The sequence below is a fragment of the Neolamprologus brichardi genome, chromosome 8 (genome assembly GCF_056152115.1).
Source record: "Neolamprologus brichardi isolate AB-2024 chromosome 8, ASM5615211v1, whole genome shotgun sequence".
NCBI classification, from domain to species: Eukaryota; Metazoa; Chordata; class Actinopteri; order Cichliformes; family Cichlidae; genus Neolamprologus; species Neolamprologus brichardi.
Genome location: NC_142111.1, coordinates 1,618,855 through 1,644,897, shown reverse-complemented (window position 1 = coordinate 1,644,897; position 26,043 = coordinate 1,618,855). Strand labels below are relative to the sequence as shown.

Below are 26,043 nucleotides of genomic sequence, written 5' to 3'. Positions count from 1 at the left end.
CCCAGCTACATTTCCGAAAGAATGCAAAAGCATTGACATATATTTTTCCTTCCTACGATAGGCCAACGGGCAGAGCAGGGCAGCCCGACTGGAAAAATCGCTAGCCCCAGGACGTCGGGCTAGCGATTTTGCGAGCCCTGTATCTGATTGAGGAATCACTCATCTTTGGAAAAGAGAGTTTATTACAGAGGAATGGCTCTTTCCAAAATAAAAGCTATAATATACGCTTCTTCTGGGCTATATTCTCAGCAGCATATTAAACATATCAGGTCCCCATAAGGAGAATCATGTGCTAACCGCTGACTCCGGTAAAGTTTGTAGCATGCCTGCTTGTTGTTTTTGTCTGCTTCCACTTGTCTTTGCACTAGGATGATGTCGGCGTAAATGTGCAGTCATATTCCTTGTGTTCCCACTAGTGCTGTCAGCGTTAATCTGAAATGACGTTAACGCCACAACACGGCAAATCTCCGTTAACGAGCTACCGCGGATTGCCCCGTGTGTGGGGCTGGACAGCCAACACGTTAACGAGCTAACTGCGCTAACACACTAGTTCCCACCAATGTAATTGAGCATTGCGTGGCACATCCAACATACTGTTTTACTTTAGTCCATGACACGCTTACCTTCAGGGTCATACATCACATGAAAACCAAAATAGTTCCAAACGCCAGATCTGAATGAGGGTGGGGGAGGTTCAATTTGCCATGTTGCAAGGAGAGCTTAACTTCTGTCTAGCTAGCTTGCCCTGCGCTCAGTGAATCTGTGTTCGACTACTCTGCCTAGGCTGCACTGTCAAGCGCAGATCCACTGAGCGCTCAACACAGACAGCACCGTCAGAAGGAAAGTTGATAAAATAAATTAAAAATGTTGTATTGTTCGATACATATGCGTACCGAACCGAAAGCACTGTATCGAACGGTTCAATATCGATACGAGTATCGTTGCACCCCTACTAAATAGTACACAATTTTGTCCAAATACAGTTACTTCTGGATCAAAATCAAATGCACAACAACACAGTGGCTATTATTGTCTTTAGTTGGCATTGATTATACGAAATATGAAGACAGTGCAATGTTCAAGGCCTCAGTTTCAGATAAGACTGCAAAAGCAAAATGGGGAACTGCAAGAATCTAAAGCAAAATGGGACAATTAATTTTTTTAGAATTAGAACTTTAATGCCAACAATTCATCCACTGAACTAAAATGAGTCTCACGTTCCCTCTTGTGGCTTCTCAAACCCCATTAGAGTTTCAGCAATATGCAATACACGAGAAGTGTTGCTGTGGGTAACAGACAGCCGTGGAGAAACTTTGATTAACTGATTGAATCAACTTGGGCATCATGTCATAATTCATAAAATATGTGCAAAAAAATTTCTGCAAGAAAAACTCTTCACCAGATTACCTCTAAAATGCTAACAATGTAAAGAAACTGGGTCATTTAGCATCAGTCTGTCATTCTTCTGCAGTGGCTCAAAGTTGTGAGAAGCTTTACTTTAATTTCATTTGTTTTGCTGAGAGAAGCATCTCACAGAATTCTGTATAAAATTCTGTCAAGACATTGTTTGAATTAGTTTTTCTTACTTTAGGTTTCAAATAATTGAAACACAACTGCACCATGTCCTGTTTTGCTGCTCAAGAGAACTTTTTCATGCTTTGCATGGTTACAACAGCCAGCAAGATGAGTCACATTCCTCAAATCAGTCTGCATGGTTCCTAGTGACTGACCTTGGAAATAAAGAGTTTATGTTCATCTCTAGCCTGTTTCTTTCCCAAAGGGAATACTGCATGATAATCCTAACAAGGCTGTGCACACAAAAACAAACTCCACTAAGAACAGTTCAAATAGTGACTTTGTGAAAGATATCCCAGATGAATTCACTCAGGGCTTTTAAATACAAAGCTCAAAAGCAACCTTTTTGAATTTGATCTTCAAATGTCTCCTTTCCAAAGCTAAAAACTGCTGGAACCTGTCACTCATTTACATTTATATCGTTTAGATAAAAACGAAAATGTTATAAATAAAAATGTAACTAGAACCCAAGAGAAGTAGCAGTGGAAGCATTCTTTGTTGTGAAAAAAATATTATATTTTCATTTTTTATTAAAGACTATATTCTATATAACATTAACCTCCTAGGACCTGGCGTCCACATATGTGGACATCACATTTTGGGTTATTTAGACCAAAATACTCAATTTTGCTCTACAAGAGCCTGATATCCACTTACAAGGACATTATACTGCTACTGTTCTATGGAAATTGTAAACAGATATCCTCATATGTGGCTCTCATTTTTCTTAGAAACAAAAATTAGGTAAAAATTAAAAAATAAAAATCTGGTAATTCTTTATTTTTACATTCATCAGGTCCCAATATGCCCAAATATCAAAGAGAAATTTAAAATGCATGCCGTGGAAGAGTTCGGGTCTTAGGAGGTTAAAGTATAGTACAATGTCACACTTAAATTAACAGAAAGGGAAGTGTGCACACCTGTCCTCAACATGGACAAACGCAACCAACAGGCTCTGTGGGAGACATTTCTACAGCAGTGAATGCCAAAGAATTACACGGACCACGGACTTTGAAAACTCAGCATGTGTTACATACCTGGACGGCGCGCGAAGAGATGAGGCGTTACCTGCACCTACAGAAGTAAATGAACTTCAAAGTCTACTGCTGTGTCCCAATTCGGGGTACGCGCGCTTGAAGTACGCATTTTAAGTGCGGTTACGTCACCGCCACGCGACGACGGCTGTCCCAATTCGAAGTGTACTTCAAATGCATACTCCAAATGCGCCGTCGATTTCCCCAAATATCAAGCGTGGTCCCCCGGTGCACGCTTCGTGGTCCCATATATCCCACAATTCATAGCACGGCGGTGGGTGTGGATAATTTTGCCGCAAAATACGGCAGAAGGGAGCGGCCGAAAAGTGAACTGTCAAAAGTAAGTACTGAATATGACGTCACTTATTCATGCGCGAATGTTTAATAATGAAGAACATTAAAACATTGCTGTTGGCCACATGTCGGCAAAGTTATGTGACACTAGTGATGTTTGTACTTTCAGCATTAACTTGGTTTTAAAGCCTCTACTTCTAAATATACATATAGTCGACCTTAATCTTACAGAGAATCTGATGATTTTATGGATAATTAAAGTCAGTCATATATCCACAAACACAACAAGCTGACAGTCAGTGAAAAGAAATGAAGCCCTTGAATCATGTTTTACAGTCCTGTGGTCTCAGCCTCAGATACTCAACTAATCAAAGTGATGTCATGACAAAAATGATTAACCAACAAAACAATTTTCTCCTTCATTTCCGTCAAACAAAGCTGTATGTAGCGTGTCTCGCGGTTAGTATCATGGTTGCTAGGCAACCTGAACAGCGCGACGAAGCATATACCGTCCCATTTCACAAGCCTCTCACTTCCGCACTTCTCGTACTTATAGTACGCACCGTACGTAGTACGCGTAGTGTGCGTACTTCAAGCGTGCATACCCCGAATTGGGACACAGCATACTACTACAGCTATTTATTTCCGGAGGCTAATGAGCAGACAAAAAGTGGGCGTGGTTGACCGAACCTGTTGTCCGAAGACCACTTGATGCCTTTGACTTCTTATGTGATCATTTTTCTCGTCTTATTTTGACCTTATGCTTTATAACTTTCTAGCTCCTCTTTTCATCTCACAATTAGCCATTCTATCTTCCCATCTGCATGTTTTGTCTCATCACTTAGATTTTCCCCTCATATTTTTAAACAATTTGTCATACCTTCATTTTCTTTTCAGTTTTTCAAAACTCTCACCATTTACCTTTGTGATTTCATAATGATAGTTTTATTTTTAAAAACGCAGATCATTTTAGCTGATCCTTTTAACATGCAAGTCAAATCATGATAATTTCTATAAATCATGACTAACTTTTTTGGTTTTTAACATTTCTGGATTTGTTTTGTTTTTTTTGAATGGCCGAAATGGACTTCTGTACAAGACTGTAAACGCGAGGTAACAGAAAATCGCGCTGCCTTGGATTTGACCTGGAGTGACGTTAGTAGCAGTGTTTCATCAGCAGGTGTCGCTACTACATCACCGCTCTGCTAGCTCGCGCTCACTCTTCTCACCAGCAGGGTCCACTGAGGGAAATAAGCTTCTAACAAGACTTACTTAATACTGACTAAAAATGGTCTGAGGATTTAACTCACACTGCGATCACACAAACAGTCAAATTTAAATCCGTCAAGAAAAACAAAACAAAACAAACAAAAACAGCTATGGCTAAAATAAGCAATTAAAGTATATAAATGGGGGAAATAGCTCCTTAATAGCGAGAACTTTGCTTTGTAATAATAGTAATAATATTTATTTTTCATAATTATTAATAAAAAACAACTTTTGTTTCACTATGATGGTCATGCAGTAGGCTGGTTACTCACCTCCGTTAAGTTAACCAAACCTAAGAAGGACGCTAGATCGAGTTGTGTAATTTTCCCTTCATAATAAAATCATATAAAAGTGGAAGTCAGACAATCTAAGGGTTATTGCTCAGTGGTGTCAGAAACTGACGTTGAATTTTCCGGTCCGAACATAACTCTGTGCCATCTGATATTGAAAACAAGCAAAAAACAAAGGAAGTTTGACAAGCAAGAATCCAAGACTTGTTGCGCAACTTTACTTTGAAAGTTTCTACCAGAAGTTGTGTCAGTGTTCGCGGGTCTCTTAACGCTGTAAGTCCGTCTCGCGCTACCCTGAGCGCTCTTCTTGCTCGGTTGTGAGCTATCCTATTACACCGCCGTAGTTGAGCAGGTGAGAACCTTTTCCCTTCTTTAAACCTGTTCATTGTGAACAGACTAAAAAGAGACGGACTCGGTTAATAGAAATACGACAGGACTATAGTAGGAAGGACGGTAGTTGGGACACCTTGATAGTTGAGATTGGTAACTTGGCGAACTAGATTTGAACGATGAGAGCAGACGGCAGTCCCAATGAAATGCGTCCACAAGTCGCATGATCATGTTTTTTTTCACTTACAGGTAAATAGCTGAAAATGTACGATAACTTTGAACGAGCTATTTGCGTTTTCCAGTAAATTTCCCTGGTCGGCAAGGACCTTGTTTTCATAAATCACCAACTTTCAGGGCTTTTTCCATCCATCTGTGCTTCACGGTGGCGGAAGAGGGTGTTATAGATTTGTGATGTTGATGTGATGCTATTGTCGATGTTTGGATTTCATAAAGTTCTCAATTTTTTGTATATTGCATTTGTCCGTTTGCTGCAGTGGGATGTAAATGAAATTGTCCCAGTGAAGAATAGAGGTTTGGTCTGCTTGCTATTGAGCTGAATATTGCAGAGAAAATTAGGTCTACAACATATACATGTAGTATATTAGACTATATTAGACTGAAGAATTTCTCGTACAGTGTAGTGCAACTCAAGGATTTGTCACTTATCACTTTGGTCATCCACGATCACCTACAGTGTAACACTACTGAAGTAAGCTCTCTATCCACTTTAGGCCAACATGCCAATTTCGGCTTTCTTGTTTACATTCTGCATTGCTCATGTTAGTGATGGGCTGTGCAGTTGTTTCTGCGTGTAGAGGTGCATGGCTAGTTTTAAACCATGTGTCAGTACTAAACATGCATTGGCATCTATTGCTGGGCTACCCTGCTGCATCATCAGCTAGAAGTCTGCAGCAGAATAGCTGAACTAGGTGGAGATCGTGCCTGCAGAGCACTATTTCATCCAAGACAGCCTCCTCCGGACTCAGACTGTTTTGTTTTGCATACAGACAGAATCTAATTGGACACCGTTTGACTCTGTGAAAAACCCTGTTTAATCTGCCTCAGTGGTAAGTGTAGAAACCCAGGGAGGCTGTCTCTATATTTCCCTGAGATCAATTGTATGGTCACTTTGTGTCCCCCTAGTCTGCAGTTGCTAACCCGCACATCTGTGATTTTGAACAAATTGGTTCTGAAGTGGCTCTGCCTGCTGCTTTTTCTCAGAGAGAAAAACACAACTTTTTCTCCCAATAACGTAAGCTGGCAGAATGCCTGGCATTGCTTCACTGAAAAGATGCTTCCTCTTAAAGGTCAGGGGGATGTTATCAGTGAACGGAGACCATGTTGCTGCACGGGAAGAGTTGGAGATTAGTTGCACACTCCAGAGGGACCTGGCTTCCTGGATCAAAGAAAACAAACAAATGCTGGGTCAAGTTTAAGTCACTTGCTTATTCTTGACTGTATTTAACTACTGAAAATTCACTTATTGATTTCTTGGAAGGAATTGCATTTTATTTGCCTGTTGAATTAGACAACCTCTTCAATTAGAGCTTGATAATTGTTTTATATTAAAGGATATCAAATAATGGTGCCATTGTTTATTAGGTTTCACAAAATACTTACTAACTTACCATGATGCACCTGTATAAGCTGAGCACTTTTAGCGCTTTTTTTTTAGTCTTAATTGATGTTTATCTGTTGTGCCACATCACTGGACTTTTATAGTCTCCAAGGAGGTAAATCCATTTTCACATAAGTCATAATATTTCAACTAAGGGGGAAAAAATCCATCAGCTAGATTTCCCAGAGACCATGAATTCTCTCTTGATGTGATGAGCAGTTGGAAAAGGAGGACAATATTACTGATGCTGTTTGAGGGCAGCTCAGATTGTATCGTTCAGATCAGAATTTCTATAGAGACAGGAGAGGAAAGGGCTTGGTATTAAATTGGGAAAATATGTTGCTTTAACTCGTTTCCAGCTAGCTGTTCTACTCATCCTTGTATGAGTTTTTGGGCTGTTTGGGGTGAATATCTGTGGTTTTCCAGTTTTACCTAATTCACGCATGTAATGAAAGGCAAAACTTTAAGCATGACTCAAAAGATTCCTATGCATCACCTTTCCTTGGATTGGTTTACTGTGGAGTTCATCACCCCCTACAAGGTTTGCCCAGACCTCCACCTACAATAACCTACATCTCCAACAAGCCTTTAACAAACCTACAGCAGCCTCCAGCTACAGCAAGCCCTCCCATGACCTAGGCTCCTTGCTTGGTAAGGTGTTTCAGGCATGTTGAACTGGGAGGAGACCCTGAGGTAGACCTGGTTAGATTGGAAAAGATTATGTCTCTCAGCTAGCGTGGCCCCATAGAAGCTGGAGCAGGTACCTGGGAGAGCTCAGAATGCTGCATCTACAACCTGGAAATAGATAATAGGTGGGAAACGAAAACATGGATATAACTCTGGTGAAGACACTGCTTGACTTTGACAGTCTGTTTAGATGTAATGCACACTCTGTGGCACTGCCGTAAACATCTGTGTTATAAAACATCCATGATACGAGTCTGCTCATCCTCTTCTTCAGTGGTTCAGTGTCACCGGCTGGGGGAATCGACCCGACTGCTGATGGTTTCTACAGAACAATGTCAGAAAGCTGTTGATAATTGACCGTTTTTAATATGAAACGGTGCATTTTTTTGGACTGTGTTTTAATGCTCTTTTCACTGGCTGTATTTTTTTTAAAGTTACCGTGAACTCAAAGTGATTTCATTCTGTTCTTTCTTTCCTTTGCTTGTACTCGGCAGTGTCATGGCAGGTTGGCTTCCAGCTGCTTCCAGTTTGTCAAAAACAGACTGTGAACATCACGCTCAGTCCTGCGAGCAAGTAAAACTGCTACAGAGCTTACTGTAACTTCAAATCAAGGTCATCATCAGGAAGCCAAACAGTGATCAGAGACAATGGAAATAAACATTAGTGACGAGAGGAAGAAGACGTCCTTGACCACCTCACCTGATGCGCTGTTCCCTCTAGATGCTGCTCAGCCCTGCAGTCACCTGCCTCACCTCATTGCTGGGATTTAACAGCTACCTGTAGCTGAAAAGACAAGAAAAAAAAGCCTTGGCGGCTGCCTGCGATCAGTTTGTGTGTCTGTGGTTAGGTCTGTAATCATGGGAAAAGAACAGGATCTGCTGGTGGCCGTGAAGAGTGGAGATCTCCTGCTGGCTCACAAGCTTCTCTCTAAAGTCAAGTGCAATAAAAGCAGTAAGTATGGAGAGGGTGGGGGATTGCTTTTGTATGACTATTGTCTTTGTTCTTTGCTCAGGGCCTGGGAATATATATTGTTTACACTGTGAAATCCAACTGAGATAGCAATGGCAGAGTTCCTGCCATCAGTGTTGTTGCTTACTAAACCAAGTGGAGTCTCTTTGTGATAATCACAGGATCAAGTTCAGCAGCAGACCACAAAGCGTGGCCCTCCCTCTGGCATTTAGTTTGGGGACAATTTGAAACTAAGTGGATTCAAACTGCGGCACAACACGAGCTAATCTCCTAAATGCAGACCCCAGCAGCTCCTGCCTCTTGCTTTGTGGGGTTTACGGGGCTTTCTTTGAGTCTTATCTGCTTAGATTTGAATTGGCCGACAAGCAAGCTCTCTTTATAGTTGCATTGTTTTAAATGACAGGGTTCTCCCTTATCCATGTCTGGGGAAAGTAGAGGCCAAACAGACTGTGAAGCTGAAGCTGCCTCTGTTCATGGCGTTATCTGCTCTGGGCTTTCATCAGGATGGTTGGCTGTTCAGTGACGAGTGCTGGGAACAAAGCTGCGGCTGTCAGGAAAAAGCCTGTTATACACTTTCCACACTACACAGGCAGCGAGCATCGCTTTGTAGAGAATATTAAAAGTGATATTGTCTGTCTTTGTGCTGGTGTGTATTTCTGTGCATGAAAAACCAGCGACTGTTGGACTGGCTGAGGCAGAGCAGCGGGGGAAAGTGAATGAGTAATGTTCTCTGCTGTTTTCTAAACGACCAGCGAGGGTGGCCTGTAGCAAGTGCTGCATCTGTTATGAAGATGCAGCTTTGGAGCAAAATACAAAACTGTGGATGTTCATTTCCATTTTTCTGTTTTTGCTATGAAGTATGAAAAGGTTACATACAAGCAGCCCATGTAGGCTGAACTGTTAACCAGTCATTTCAAAGCAGCTACCCTGCAATGCTGAAATCAGTTGTATTTAAATGAACTGCAATTAACTTATTTTAACTGCAAATTTCTATGACAATTTAGTATATGGTTAAATTCTGTGATGCCATCTTTAGATGCTATATATATGTGTATAAATACCACCCTGAGAAAAATTCAAGTGCCCTTTCAACTCAGCTGCCGATTGATGTTTGCCGGCATTAAAAACGACCATGTGCTCGTGGGGGATGATTGAAAATAGTCGATGGGTTTTTTTGGCGAAAGGGGTTTGAAAAGTTGCAAAATTAGGTGAAAGTTGCAAAGTTGCTCAAGTTGCCTGCATTGATGAGACGAACATGGGGCTCAGTTAATATAGAGAGGAGGGGAGAGCGAGGGTTCACAGAGAGTGAAAGCAAAAAGATGCAAACAGCAGGACAGCTTTTGTCAGCAACATCTCTGTGAATATTTTAAAGACAACATCAACAATAAAGCAACAGCACACTCCTTTGACTGAATGTGGCAGTCCAACTCTTTCATTTCTTGTATTTAAAAAAAGGTGAAAGTAACAATCCAGCATTTAAACTGACATAAGAGAAAGAAAGTATTCATGTAATTTTTTAGAAACTCCACGTTAAACTACTTGTGCAGTTACAAATTTCAAACTGAAGTTGTACATATGTAAAGTGTTCAACAAGCAATCTGCTCTATATAAGGACACACAAATATATAAAGAAGACAAACAAATGTATGAATGCATAGAAATCTGTATATTAACAGAGGTGTAAATCTGAGTATATAAAAAGTAGAATTAAATTGATCAAATTAATTACCTTTTTATATCCATGTTAACAGTATTTTTTAACGTGCAATATTTAATTTGGTGTATGCTTTTTTTAAGCACATTTAGTTTTTACAAATGTATCAGTGTTGTGTATTCTTTGCAGCATATCCTCTGGTTTTGTGTAGTGAAAAAAAAATAGTCTCATTACTCATTTGCTTGTGTGCTAAGTAAAACTTCAGGCTGCACTAGAGCTGATGAGAGAATTTGCACACTTTTATGCTTTCCACCAGCACAACGAGAGCACGAGCGTGATATTGCTGTTCAACAAAGTGTGTATCTGTTGCACCAGTGGACTGAAAATTGTGTTTGCTGGGATCAGGACTCACAATTTAATATCAGTGATGAAGTTGTTTGTCATTTTTGTCAGCGCCTCCACTGTCTGACAGCAGCTACGCAGATCCCTGGAGCAGCAGGGAGCTCTGTGATGTTGACCTGAATTAGCTAACATTTACACAACTGCTTATCGATATGAACAAATCAATCTGAATTCTTAGTGACCTGCTTTGAAACTCCCTATGATAATACTAGATTAGATAGTTGCCATTGGTGCTGGATAGTAAATCAGGGGATCATCAGAGGCACTCAGGTTTCATGCTAAAATACTTAAACATGTTGCTATAAACCTTATAAAAATGGTCATTTCTGCTGGAATTCAAGTTTCAAATAGTTTGACAATTGCTTGGGTGGCTGAAGCTAAGGTGGTAGAGCAGGTCACCTACAAACTGGTTGGTGGTTCGATCCCTGTCTGCTCCAGTCTGCATGGCAAATATCTGTGGGCAAGATAATAACCCCAAGTTGCTCTCTGATGCATCCATCTGAGTATGAATGTGTGTGAATGTTGGATAGAAGAGCATCGAGAAAAGTGCTTGTGCGAATGGATGTATGAGGCAAGTTGTGTAAAGCGCTTTGATTGCTCAGATAGAGTAGAAAGGCACTATAAAGGAACTTGTTCATTTACCATTGGTGAAATTTGTCACACTGCATACCTAATACAGTATAATAGACATTCCTCTCCATCATATTAATGCTCTAATATAGACTTTTGTGGTGCAGTTTGTTGTAAGTCCTTCTCTCCATCTTCTATACTTGTCTGCAGCAGCAAAATATATCTTATCAAGGCTAAAGTTGGATTTATTATGGTAACCTGGCCAGAGGTGGTTGGATGTCTTCATTATTATTTTATCATTTATGGTGTTCCTTGTTTTTCCTTTTTAAACATTTGAAACATTTAAGTAAATACTGGGTACAATGTGATCTTTTTGACAATCATATTAATTCCCTCTAAAATTATGAGATTATTGTTTTTACCAAATGTAACAATTCTGAGATATAGTTGAACATTTTCACTTATTTAGACTGTTATTTTCCATCCTTCATCTGACTGTAAGACGCATTAGGAGCTGTGCTGTTCCTGTGTCTCACTTTTACTTCTCCCTGCAGCTTAAAAATGCTTTTGTAAAAGAAATGGATGCAAAGCAGAGAACTGATCGTGTGATTGTTCCAAAACATCTGGTAGAAACGCAGATGGGTGGGTGTGATGAGCTCTGGCGCCTCAATGGAGTCAGATTTCTGTCTAAAAGCAAAGGGACTAAACACTACAGTTTTCAAAATAATGAAAGATGCAACAAGTGTAATTTTTTCCCCTGTGCACAGATCAAATGAGCCTCAGCTTGTACACAACTAACGCAACAGCACCTGACATACAGTCATAGACAAAACAGGGAGAATGGATAAACTGTCTGCTTTTCAGCAAAGAGATAAGTGCTTAGTTTGTAACAGTGCAGGAGGATGTTTCCTCTTCTCTCCTTTTGGTTATTCTTTAGGAGTTTGGCAACCAAAGTGGGCACACAGGTACAACTTAAGCTGTGCCCACACTGGAATTAATTTGCTCGTCGCGCATCACTTTGAAGCTGACAGCTAGTTGCTCGCGGACATTCCAGCCTCCAGATGCAGAGGTAACCTTGTATTTGTTACCAGGTCATATGTCAATCAGTGGTATGCTGTGCCCTCCTTGCTAGTGTCACCCTCTGTATCGTCATAAATATTGTTATTGCGAATGTTCTTGGAATATCGCTCATAGTTTGAGATTATATCACCCACTGCTATTAGGGAACGATGAGCTCAGCCAGTTGTCCAAACAGTTTGATTGAGGAGTTTTTCATATTGTGATGCTGTTACACCCCGCCCTCCACACAGACCTGCTGAAACCTGAATCCTGCTTTAAAGCTGTTCTGTTTACATATCTTTTCAGAGTTAGTTAGCAACACACATACGAGGTAATAATGACCTTGTGCAAATAACACTGAAGCTCAAAACAAGCATCGTGTCTTTTAAGTAAGTTGCGACTGAAAAGCAGTGCTGTTTTGAAACAAATTACAGTAATCTGCTGCTAAGGATATTATAATAGCTTTATTGCCTCTGTGAGCTGTGTGTACCAGCCTCTCAGCCTCAGCTACTGCTATAACTGTTTATTAGTGGGTGCAGTCAGTGGTTTAACTAGATTCAATTTTTTTTAAATTCAAAGATTCATCTCAAAACATTTGTCAAATATGTTAAAAGTCTGAATATGAGCATTAGTCTCAGCGTTATCTCTCTCAGTGCTGGGTTTAGGGACCTCTGCCAGTGAGGGCTTGTCCTGAAGGGGATTAGCGATGGCACTGTGGCTGTCTTGATGGACAATGAGCTGAGAAGGGAGGTTTCTTCTCTCGATCAGCCATCTGCTGACTTCAGGTTAGGTGCTCAGTCAATTTAGCTGGAATTACCACAGCCGTTTTCTTTTTGCTTAGCTGTTGCAAGCAAAGTGTATATAGATACACAGAAGGCTGTAGGCTGTGGGTAGCAACTCAGCTTCACAGCTTGACCCGTAAAGTCATTTTTATGTGGGTGTTGTTTGCCTCACCCTGGAAATTATTACTAGAGGCTTTTCACAGGCCTTCATAATTATAATGTCTTTCTTGCTTTTATCTTGACCCTTGGTCCAGCCCACCCTTTTGTCACAAGTACTAAATACAAGGTTATAGTTGGGCAAAGAGCAGCAACACAAAGGCAAAAGAGTATACTGTGCTATTGCATGCACTTTTAGATGTGTATATAATATACTGACAGCTCACCCAACAGATATTATGCCAAAAAAAAGTCTGCAAGTTGCAGGATTATGTTAATTAGAGGTTGTTTTTGACTCATTTTTGATTAATTGACCAGCCCTAGTTTAGCTAATAATCTCCAAATATCAGCAATAAATTATACCACCATTATATCTTAGAGTGAAACCTATATTTATATGTTTACCCTAGAATATATATATATTTATCACCAAGGTGAGGTTGGGTGGATTGTTCTTTGGCAGGCATGTGGTCAAAAATCTCCACATACTGACTATATTGGTTAGAGGTGGGAATCACCATACATCCCACGATACGATATTATCACAATACTTAACGCACGATACGATATTATTGCAATTTTTTAAATATTTTGCGATATTCAGATTCTGTACATAAAGGTAAACTTTATCAATATTCATTTTATCTAATATCAAAGTCTCACACTCAGTCTTTCTCTCATTTCAGTTTTATTGTTGACAAACTGAACGGTTTGTATTACAGTCTAGTCCAACTTAACTGAATCAACCATCTGGTACAATTATAGCTATTCTGAACTATGCAGTTTATGAAAACTATGCAGCCCCTTCAGCAACTGAAGAATTTGAAAGTAAATTAAAACAAAATATAATTTTACATTAAATAAAAAAGTTTTAAACTTAATTAAAATAAAACATGTCTTAAATTAAAATAAGTAAACTGTCATGTTTATTGCTGCCATAAAAAAAAAGTTAAACACATTTGGACAGTGAAGGAATGTCAGGATTCTTGCTCAGAAAAAGGATCAACATGCTCTGAAGTCAGAGCACAAAAACCTTTTTGTAACAAAATATCGATTTCTGCTGTCCCTGTATCCATACATTATTAGCAAACAAAATATCACCATACTACACAGTATCGATTTTTTCCCCCACCCCTAATATTGGTATAGACCTGTCACAGGTACATTAATATAGATTTAGACCTTATACATAATAATGAAAAAAAAGATCATTGGTGTAAAATTGAGTTTGTCCAACAGCGTGGTTCCGACTTGCTCAGCTCAAGCCAAGATGTTTAAAGAGCCTTCGGTCAACAAGATCTATGTAGAAAAAGTAACATTTACAAACATGATCACAGAGGTTCTCTGACATGGTCCTCTCTGTGCAGTGTGTAACAGTTTGCGGTCAGCTCTCCCAAGGCTGCTTACTGGGCCGTCTTCACCCATAATGGTGGCTGTGGGTTAGTGGGGTTAGCTGTTTTTTTGTGTGTTTCAGTTATTTAAAGTTGAAAGAATTCCATTGTAAAAAGACTGATGTTCAAAAAATTACATGAAGTTCGTTAAGTTTTAACAGTGTTAACACATAGCTAAGATAAGAGTTGACCAAAATAATAATATTTGTGATTATTATTATTTGTGCTATAAAAGGCTTGCCTTAATGTGCACGTCGACTTCTTTGGAGGTCTGTGTTTATTTGATGAGTCGCTTTTCTTTTTCATGGGCTAAATGTTCAGAATCAATTTGATGAAACACTAAAAGACTTTTAAACTTTTTATTTTATTAAAAACAAATTCCATGTAACAAAAGGTGGAAATAAATATCAATCAAAAAATATTGTCTACACATTAGCTGTTTTAAGCATATTAGCGTATTAGAGCACAAGTCAAGGTAAGCTTAGAAATAGTTTGTGAGCTACATTGCTGAAAAGCTATTGAAAAAGAATCTAATCTTTTTCAGTGTACTCTAAATAAGATCAGACAATGTTGCACAAACTACATTTTAAAGAAAGTTGTGATTCTTCATGTTTTAGAAGGTGGAAGTATAGAAAGTTTACCACTTTGCACAAACTACTTTTTAACACAAAACTATAAAAACAGTGACATTTTGTGAGTTATGTGCGCTCCACTGAGATTTGTAAGTCTTTTTTATGGCTGCTAACGAGACCACTTGTTCCTCTGCTGCGGAAAAGCACAGTGAAATTTATTGCAAGAAATTGGGCTTTCTGATTGGGTGCTTGCTCAGAAATTCTGCTCATACTACAAAAAGAAGTTCACACTTCATACCAGGGTTCCTACTGATTAATCATTAATGACCTTTCTACAAAACCATATAATTTCTAAACACTTGTTTTCTAAACAAATGTGGGGATTTCACATCTTTCACATCACACAGCAAACCTACAGTATAGTCTCATTAAATATTGTGTCAATACTGTGCTCTTATTTTAAGGTCTGTTGGTCGTATTGCATCTCATTTTGACATGTTTTCTTTTTTGTTCTGGGCTGGTTTACAGTCAAACTGGCTCTTTACATACAAAGTTAAACCTACAGATGTACAGATCAATCTAACCCTAACATTTAACTACAATATTTAACTGCAAAGGTTAGGTGTGAAAATACCTAAAACACCAGTCACAAAACTAAATACTAAAGGCTACCAAAAGTTAACGTAGGATTAGATAATAATTTGCACAACGCAGTTATCAGAAGTTAGTTCATAGTTAAATGTTAGTCGTTCAGGCCTGAGGAGCGGGGTTGAGGACGTGAAGGGCTGCAAACTGAAGTGTAATTTATGGCACCAGAAATTTTTCCATCTGTGTACGCAGGGGTGTCCAACTCCAGGCCTCAAAGGCCGGTGTCCTGCAGGTTTTAGATCTCACCTTGGGTCAACACACCTGAATCAGATGGTTAGTTCATTACCAGGCCTCTGCAGAACTTCAAAACATATTGAGGAGCTCATTTAACCATTTAAATCAGCTGTTTTGGATCAACAACACATCTAAAACCTGCAGGACACTGGCCCTTGAGGCCTGGAGTTGGACACCCCAGGTGAACAGGTTTCCATTTGTCCAGTTAGCAGAGAGGGGTTTTCAGTCACTACAGATGTTCTCACTTTCAGTTCTCCATCTTTCTAAAATGTAGTCTTAAATTAGATGAAAATTAAAAATGTAACTTTTTCAAAAAATGACAAGGATGGTGTCAGAATTCTCCTTAAAAATGCTAATGAATATCGAGTATGGGTTTCGGCATCAAGTTGGAAACTCTAGCATTGCTACAACCCTTATAGAGTTAGATCTATTTTAAGATGAACAATAATCTCCATAGCTACAAGTAAGATCTATGCAAAAACCTGCTCAGACAACCTTTATGTAATAATTCCTGCTAGAGGTATCGTAAAGAAGTGTAGTGTGTATGTCTCTAGCATGCCAAAGTTAAGTCAGAAGAATCCAAACCTAATGCTTAGCTATAAAAGTCTTGGCTTCAGCTTGTCTTTTCTAAAAACAACCCCCACTTACACTTCCCTCATCCCTGTACCTTGATTTAGGGATAACCCATCTGGCTAAATGTCAGATTAAAGTCTGTTAGACTTGAACGAATCTAAGTGTCTGTGTGTCTGCATGCAATTACATGTCTTTGTGCAGACTGCCACATGTGTGCTGTGTTCTTGGGTATCCAGTAGTAGCACATGAATGAATTTCACTTCTTTAACTTTTGTCCCGTCTCATTAGTTTTGAGTCTTCAGCAGCAGGGTGCTGTAGTTAGCCCATTAGCTAACCAGCTAACTGGGCTAATCAGTCTTCTACTTTATTACCCAGACAGCTGGGTGGCAGCCAAGTAGTGTGTGACAAGCTCTGGAGTTCACCTACTCTTCTACACACATTAATCCTGACCCCTTTCCTTCCCTGACAGATGGGATAGCCTGTCTAGGATTGCTATTTAATTACTAAAGTAATTAAGTAGCATGTGTGTGGTTCCAATAGACAGCACCACTTAATCTAGCACAACTAGGCTTTTATTACATGCTCCAGGCAACACATAGTTGGAATTGGAACTTATCTTCAGGTCTATTATGTATTTCTTGCTAAAAAGAACAAGCTGCCAGTCGGGCAGGTGAATGATTGTGGCTACGGTGTCGCTGCCTCCACATGCCCTGGAACAGTTTTCTTGTGTTTGGATATGAATCTGTGATGCAATGAAAGAGAAAAATTCTGTATCTGTAGGCAGCGTAGTTTGACTTTGTGGAATTGCTTGCGTGCTTGTATAGACAAGGACATGTGATTGTCTGACATGGAGGTGTTTATTTACTGGAACGTGTATGGACGAGGAGCATACTTTCCAAATGCATCTTGTAGCTAATGAGCATCAGCAGGAGACGCTGTTCATGTTGCTTTGATCCTCTCAGTTTCTTTTCTCTTTTTAATACATTCATTTACATTTTATCATTTGCAACTCTTCATGTCTCTTCCGCTGATTTGAATGCAAATAAAAATCCCTTCCTGTGCTGACTTTGTACTCTGTTCATTGTAAGAAGAACTGCCAGGATAACAGGATAACTGTGTCTTGGATGAACAGATCAGTGTGTCTATGTTAGGCATCTGTGACATGGAAAGAACAAGCGGATCTGATGTTTTTAGGTTTTCATTTTAGTTGTTTTTCAAATTCTGGATTCTCAGCAGCCCAACAAGGATGCAGAAGGATGTGAGGTTTCTACGATGTGAGACTTAAAGTGTAACATTATTAGAACTTTATCCCTTTATTCCAGTGCCTTAAATGCTTTATGAGTGGCTGTCAAAAACTCTTTTCCCCACTTTGTTTCTATATTTGCCTATAGTTGAATGTGGAATCTCTTCTTTATGATAATAATGCTGATAATTGTTTTAAAGATATTTACATAGGCACTCGAAGCACAGATAGTAACGTGAGCGTCACATTGTAGCTTAGATACATTTGTGTTTTAGTCAGGTTACCTCTAAGCTTGCAAATGCATTTCAGGTCATATGAAATAGTAATTTTTTTCCCTATGTGCTTACTTATTTGATATATTGATTAATATCAAAGCAAAAAATGTCAGTTAATTAGTATGGATGATGGGGTTTGTGTCATGGCTGTTACGTTTTGTTTGATTAGAGCAGTCCGTGGTGTTGTAGCTTCTGTCCTGGTTTGTGTCCTAAAAGAAGAGTTTGGGATCTTATGCCTAATTTGCAGAGAGGACAAACTGAACTCTCTTCTTAAGCTAGAAAGAAATATTACAGCTTTTCCATCTGTGTAGTAGAGTCGGGCTTCATGTAGCTGTAGCTGCATGAAGCCCGACTCTACTAGGGGGTCAGTGAGGATAGGAGCTCATGGTCAATTGATTTGTGTTTTTTACACCTCAGCAGCTGGATTGGAAAAAGCCTCAAGGCTATGCTGCTGGCACGATTTTGAAAGTGGAGTGAGCAAACAGCTGGTGGAAGACGAGTCATTCAAACTGTACTTTGTGTCGTTGCTTGATAACAGTAAATGCACAACAAATGACCCAGGTAAGTTACCTTCGAGGCTGTAACCCAAGTACAAATGAAATAAACCAAATTTAGAGCATAAAATTAAAAAAAACGGGTGCACATAGCAGACTCCATAGACAACTCCACATCATCAAAGAGCTGATGGTTATGAGCAAGCACAAGTTGTGCAAGCAATACACAAAAGTTTTCCAGGCTGGTGAACTTTTGGTGACCGGTCTCATATTTCCTCTATTTGGAACAACTGCCTCGCCACTCAGTGAAGACAAAAGAAAGAGAAAGGAATGTCTCCTTAGTCAATCTATCATAATGTTTTTTGTTATTAAGAGGTGTTTCAATCCTGGTGTGTGGCTCTTCCTTTGCCTCTTCAGTGGTAGATCTGTTCTCCATTTGTGGATTAACGTTTTAGCTGGATTAAATTGTCGGTGTGATCCCAGCTTCTTGCTACTTTGAAACAGTTGTTGGATTGGCTGTCAGAGCAACATATCCGGAAGGTCAACCTTACTAGGAAGCAGATTTATCCTATTTAACAAGATTACATTACTTAAATAATGTTGCTTTGTAAAATCCTTCTAGTCGTGGCTGCGCCGTTGATATGGGAGACCGGTTGCAATCGTTGCTTTCATAAGAGAGAAAATAATCTGTGATTGGCGTGATGTGTTTGTGTAACCAGACTGATAATTTAGAGAGGTGTAATGTATTAGCATTCTGTATTAGTGGCTAAATTATGGTACTTCATGGAAATGAAATATCATATACCTTATATAAGGTTGTTAACTGAACCCAAACCATAGCACAAGGAGCAAGAATGTCCACTGACCTATTTTAACTGAAATTAAGCCACTGCTCTTGCATCCTTTTAGCATGTCCAAGGAACAATTTCCCCCTACAATCCAGAGATTATTACAGTGGCTTGCAAAAGTATTCGGCCCCCTTGAACTTTTCCACATTTTGTCACATTACAGCCACAAACATGAATCAGTTTTATTGGAATTCCACGTGAAAGACCAACACAAAGTGGTGAACACGTGAGAAGTGGAACGAAAATCATACATGAGTCGAAACATTTTTTACAAATAAATAACTGTAAAGTGGGGTGTGCGTAATTATTCAGCCCCCTGAGTCAATACCTTGTAGAACCACCTTTTGCTGCAGTTACAGCTTCTTTTAGGGTCTGTCTCTACCAGCTTTGCACATCTAGAGACTGAAATCCTTGCCCATTCTTCTTTGCAAAACAGCTCCACAACTGCCCTGTGACGGCCTCAGAGGTTGTCTAAGAGAATATTGGGAGCAACAACACTATGAAGTCCAAAGAACACACCAGACAGGTCAGGGATAAAGTTATTGAGAAATTTAAAGCAGGCTTAGGCTACAAAAAGATTTCCCAAGCCTTGAACATCTCACGGAGCTCTGTTCAAGCAATCATTCAGAAATGGAAGGAGTATGGCACAACTGTAAACCTACCAAGACAAGGCCGTCCACCTAAACTCACAGGCCGAACAAGGAGAGCGCTGATCAGAAATGCAGCCAAGAGGCCCATGGTGACTCTGGACGAGCTGCAGAGATCTACAGCTCAGGTGGGGGAATCTGTCCATAGGACAACTATTAGTCGTGCTCTGCACAAAGTTGGATTTATGGAAGAGTGGCAAGAAGAAAGACATCGTTAACAGAAAACCATAAGAAGTCCCGTTTGCAGTTTGCCACAAGCCATGTGGGGGACACAGCAAACATGTGGAAGAAGGTGCTCTGGTCAGATGAGACCAAAATGCAAAACGCTATGTGTGGAGGAAAACTAACACTGCACATCACTCTGAACACACCATCCCCACTGTCAGATATGGTGGTGGCAGCATCATGCTCTGGGGGGGCTTCTCTTCAGCAGGGACAGGGAAGCTGGTCAGAGTTGATGGGAAGATGGATGGAGCCAAATACAGGACAATCTTGGAAGAAAACCTCTTGGAGTCTGCAAAAGACTTGAGACTGGGGCGGAGGTTCACCTTCCAGCAGGACAACGACCCTAAACATAAAGCCAGGGCAACAATGGAACGGTTTAAAACAAAACACATCCATGTGTTAGAACGGCCCAGTCAAAGTCCAGATCTAAGTCCAATCGAGAATCTGTGGCAAGATCTGAAAACTGCTGTTCACAAACGCTGTCCATCTAATCTGACTGAGCTGGAGCTGTTTTGCAAAGAAGAATGGGCAAAGATTTCAGTCTGTAGATGTGCAAAGCTGGTAGAGACAGACCCTAAAAGACTGGCAGCTGGAACTGCAGCAAAAGGTGGTTCTACAAAGTATTGACTCAGGGGGCTGAATAATTACGCACACCCCACTTTGCAGTTATTTATTTGTAAAAAATGTTTGGAATCATGTCTGATTTTGGTTCCACTTCTCACGTGTACACCACTTTGTGTTGGTCTTTCACGTGGAATTCCAATAAAACTGATTCATGTTTGTGGCTGTAATGTGACAAAATGTAGAAAAGTTCAAGGGGGCCGAATACTTTTCCAAGCCACTGTGTGCACACCATCTTTTCATAACTCAGGCCTCCATGTTTATATCACTGTGACTTGCTTGGCATCACTGCTGTGAATGGATGCGTGTGATTTGTGACACCTAACCACATACAGCAGTTATGTGACCAGGTCTGAGAGCACACTTGTCCATCACCTGTGTATTGGATCAGTTCCTTTAAGGTTACATTTAAAGCGTATTGTGCTGGATATATTTGTATAGCTATCAGGTTCATTTTCACAAAAATTATAGCCTCTTTCAAAGCATAGGTACTGATTATGTTTTTTTTCTATTCCACCCAAGCAGATAGGTTCACACTGTACTCGTAATGCTGGTGTTTACTTATGTGCTTCTCACAAGTGAATAAGAAATTCACCGTGTTTGGTTCAAAACAAGATGACGTTTTGTCATTCAGAGGTAATTCAAACCTTAAAACCTGATCTCAGAGTATGGTGATTCACTAGAGAATACAAAAGTACACCCAGGAAGTAATCACTCCTCCAAGACCAATATTTTTGTTATTTTTAAAACAGTCTAACAGAGCTTCAGGTCTTATAATTGTAGGAGGAATGCATGAAAAATGAAGGAGGGGCAGCAAAGTGACTTGGGTAAACATGATTTGAATGGTATGTAAAGTGTTTAGTTGCTAGGACGCAAGGCTGACATGTTATGTAATATGAAATGTACAGCTGTGCGCATGCCTCCTGCGTACATTCACACTGGTTCATGTGCACGCTGCACAGCAGATCTGTTTCATTTCCATACTGGCTTATTGGCAGAGAATATTGAGTGTGTCTGACCTAGTTGCCAGCAGCACCATGGGAGATTACTTTCTTCATTTTTAACAATGGAGCAAATTTATTGGATAATGCAGCCCGGAGCTGTTTTGATATTAAGGGTTTTTCTCAAGACCCAGTTCAAGCGCTTATTCTTATAGCGAGCGATACAGCGCTGGAGCAATTGATAAAGAATTGATGAAGCCAAAGTGTGTCACTTTGCAAGTTTGGTGTATGTGCATGCCCTTGGGTGTGTGCTGTTTACGGTCCTGTCTTTAATGAGTAGTTTTAGGAAGCTCTGCAACTCACTTGAACACGCAGTTCTCATTTTCATTCACAGCTCATGTGCTACATTGCGTCCCTGCACAACTGAGGGTAAAACAAAAGGTGTTCTGTTGCAGGTGTTAGTCTGCTAGGAAACCCCATTCGGCTGCCACTCAGTTATGTATTTAAAGACACATGGTGCTCTTGCTGTAGGGCTTGTTTGTCTGTGCAGGCAGATGTATATTCCTCTGCTCAGCCAGCTGCATTAATATGCATTATATGTTGGGCTGTGGAGCTATGCCTTTGCAGGATTATACCTTATTACACCTGACAAGCTGCTGTTCTCTGAGGCAGTTTCAAATTGAATGAAATGTCAAGCTGAATGAGGATATTATTGTAAAATCTGAGGTGAAACTAGTAATAACTTTGGAAAGAGTTTTGAACAATATGGCAGAAAGATTAAACTTGCTGATAGCATCATTTTGCTACAGCGATCCTCTGGTGTGTAATTGGTAAGTGTATTTATCCCAGCAATAGTAGGGGAACAGTCTAGAAGAGAAACTGCGCCGCCAGGAATTCAATTCAAGTAAAAATATGCAAGTTCCTCATCTATGAAAAGTACAAGTGTTTAAAGATGAGCTTATTTGAATGACTGCACTTTTGGGTGGTTTAAGTTGCAGTACTGCATTATATTTTGTTACTGTTGTGTCAAAAAACAAAGCTTTTTTCAGCTTTTTTGACTTTATGCATACATACATTATGGAGCCAGAGTAAAGCAGGGTTAGTCTCTGCTCTCCCTTGGTGGTTTGGTTTGAGGGACTGTATTTACTCTCTCAGTAATCAGTGCACTTAGATGGATGTGCTCCTCAGATAAGTGTTTCCCTTGATGAGGTCTGTACCACAACCCATGGTGGGGGCGGTTGTCCCAGCCCACAACTCCTAAATCAAGTGTCCTTCTCTGCTGTTGCAAATGAGAAGTCGGTTAGGGTGTAATTGGGTTTGCATATTCTGTGGGATAAGTCCATGGACTGTTTTCCAGATATAGAGGGAAAACTATAACGACATTCCAAAGAGACTAGCTTGCAAGTAAACACTGGGATGAATGTTTTTGTCAAAAGGCATTTAAAAGACTTTTCTGTCTTTCTGTTATCATACTGAAAATACAGACACTACAAATTACACAATTGGCTATCTGACATGTTACATTGCAGAGTTGCACCTTAGTACTTGCTGCTGCTTGCTTAAAATGTAAAAATGAAGAAAAACTAATTAGTTAGGTAGCAGTACTGGCTATTTTCTTGTACAGTGTACAAAATGTCAATAAACAGCATAAAACATGATGTTATTTCCAAGTGAGAAGAATTAAGCCAATGCGAACATCCCTCAAATCTTTATTCTATCTGAAGGCCACCATTTAGCAATATTATATGTACTCTTTCCTATTGAGTTTATGGGATTCGTCATGCTTGTGGGTCATATTGACTACAAAATGACCCACAAGCATGACATATTACCAAGTTTTAGAAGTCTTGGTCATACCGTGTTTCATTGGCTCAATGAATAATTATTTTTCGATCACAAGTCATTACCCAGTGAGCTTGCGGTTTTGCAGTCAGACGCGCTGCTTCCTCAAGTCTAGTTTTATGGAGCAGAGATGGTGAAAACGCTAATCTCAAGGCTTCAAAATGGGATTTAAGAAATCAGTGGATGACTTCATGGTATCTGCTTCCATCTTTTATATGGCTAATGTGTGTAGCTCATAGACAGTGTAGTGTATAATGACACACTCTTGGGACCTGGAGGAAAACTGCTGCATTTTAGTAATTTTTTTAATGAAGGTTCTGGTTGTTGCCATCAACGAGTTATCTCTTGCCAGCATAGAGACAGATATAAACCTTTATACACAAGTGTGTATTTTGGCTTTATGCATTTATTTTTTTACGCAAGTAGATGATGATCAAAGCCATTTTAAACAGAGTTTTGCAGCTGTACAAACTAAACCAACACGCATCTCTGTCAGCTCCAGTCTTGTTGAAGGAGACAAAAATAAGCAGGCCAGCTTTTTTTCTGCTCTTTCTTTTTAATTTATATTTTCCAGCCGGTTTTTCCCGACATAAAGAGGCTTCACAGCCGTACTCGTCTGATCTTGCAGCAAGACTTTCAACAACTCATTTACATGTTTTCTTTCACCTCACACATACATATACACTAAAAAGAAACTTCCCCCTCATATTACCTGAAACTCATTTCTCCTCCTGCTCATCTCTTCTGATTGTTCCTCCACTCTTCCTTCATCTGCATTCTCTCCACATCAAAGACTCGAGATCCGTTTTTTCTGTCCGGGATGCTTGAGCAACAGTAGTTTTGCAAACTGCTAATGCATCTGGTGATGCTATCAAAACACAGCACTGTGCGTTGTTGTTTTTTTTTGGCTCTTTTTTCTGGCAGAGAGCGTTCACATCAACATCGTCTCATATCTTAGTGTTTAATCTTTTCATTTGGTCTATACACATCAGCTTTCAGAGGAGAGCAGACCCCGTCACTTCTCCATCTCTGCAAGAAAACACAATATTAGAGATTTACTACATCCCTTGTTACCAACTCTTAGGAATGACGTTGAGTCAAGATGCTGCTAATTGGATGTATGCTTATGTGAAAAGGAGGCCCTTGCTGCTTTTGTGCAAAGAGATAAAGAGCTAGGGCAGAAAAGTCGGGAGGCCACAGTTCATGGAGAGCTAACATGTAGGATTTCATAGTGGGCGTGCTATGTTAGGAATTCCAACTCATGTTGTAACTAGAACTCCTGAAAGGCTCTGTTCTTTCCTGGTGGCTGGGACATCTCAGACCCCGCTTTGGCTCTGAGCCCAGCCCCTCTGTCTAATTATCAATGTGCCTTTTTGTGTGTTTGGACTCTTGTTTTTATGTATGTCTTCAGCAACATCAGCTCTACAAAAGGCCTGGAACTGCTGTAAAATGAACACAGCAGCGTTATGCGTGACTGTATTTATTCTCTATGCACAAGTGTTCAAACACTCTTTCCTCACATGAAGTGAGAATTTCAAATTTATCCACTGAATTCACTGAAGCTTCCTAGAAGTTACCCAAATTGACCCGCATAAGTCTGTAAAGGTTAAATTAGATCATTAATGAACTTACACATGAGTCATTACAGGATCGTCTCACTTTAAAAATCTAAGTCATTTTCTCTTGATGACTTTTGTGGACTGTAAAATCAATATATCAGAAAGAAAGACAGAAATAATATTTAATCATTGCTCCATAGGTCTCTCTTTTAGGAGGCTGAGGGGTAGCAGTGGCCAGACTCCAGCGAACCACGATAAAAGCCATCATCCACAAATGGAGAAACTTTGTAACAGTGGTGAACAGTGGCCTACCAAAAAGTTAAAGAATTTTGAGGTCAAGTCCAACTTGTACAGAATGCTGCAGCTCGCCTTTTGACGGTGAAGAAACACCAACATATCACTCCGGTGCTTGCTTCCCTTCATTGGCTTCCAGTGCGTTTTAGAATTAAATTCAAAATCTTACTTTTAACTTATAAAGTGCTAAATGGCCAGGCACCGGACTATTTGTCTGACCTTGTGCAGCTGTATACGCCCTCTAGAGCCCTTCGATGAAGTGATCACCTACTCATTACCTTACATAAGTCTAGGATGGTTCATAGAGGAGATCGGGCATTTGCGGTTGTGGCACCAAAAATGTGGAACGATCTACCTCTCCACATTCGAAAGGCCCCGACTGTTACTCTTTTTAAATCGCATCTTAAAACATATTTTTTACTCTGGCTTTCGAAACTGTCGGAGAGTTACCAATTCTTTTATCCTAATCTGTTTTTAATTTTTATCTGTTGTTGTTGTTAATGTCACTGTTTAATTGTTATGTTGTACAGCACTTTGGTCAACGCCCTGTTGTTATTAAATGTGCTTTATAAATGAAAAAATGAAATGAAAATGAAGTCTAACCCTAACCCCCCCCAAAAAAAAATAAATAAAATTTGCAGGTTTAAGACACTTCCTTGGGGTCACTTTTCAGACCTGGGGGATGTTCCTGGCAGCTAATTTCTTAGTCGACTACATGAGGAAAAAAATGAGGCTAACCAGCTCGTCTAAAACTAAGAAACACTCAAACATTGAGTTAAATTTGTGAACCTTGAATAGGACGATGTCAAAAACTCAGACAAAGGCATTTGAAACCATTAATCACAATTAAAATGTTAACAGTTACACTAAACGACTTGGTACCGAATAGTGATAACAACGACTAATTGTGTTGTCGCACACATCCCTAATCTATACCGTGTTCATCA

The 26,043-nt window shown here is 39.8% G+C and overlaps 1 protein-coding gene across 4 annotated transcripts in view; it reads left to right on the top strand.

Moving 5' to 3' along the window:
- The first annotated feature begins 2,900 nt into the window (after positions 1-2,900).
- Positions 2,901-26,043, top strand: part of caskin2a (CASK interacting protein 2a) — a 66,076-nt gene continuing 42,933 nt past the window's right edge. For 3 of the 4 annotated variants that reach the window (XM_087845250.1, XM_087845249.1, XM_087845247.1), the window contains exons 1-2: positions 4,727-4,814; positions 7,592-8,048. In XM_087845250.1, coding sequence (XP_087701376.1) covers positions 7,955-8,048 — 94 coding nt within the window. In that variant the 5' untranslated portion in view covers positions 4,727-4,814; positions 7,592-7,954. Of the gene's footprint in view, positions 2,950-4,726; positions 4,815-7,591; positions 8,049-26,043 lie in introns of those variants that run through there. The other variant, XM_087845248.1, reaches the window with a different exon arrangement.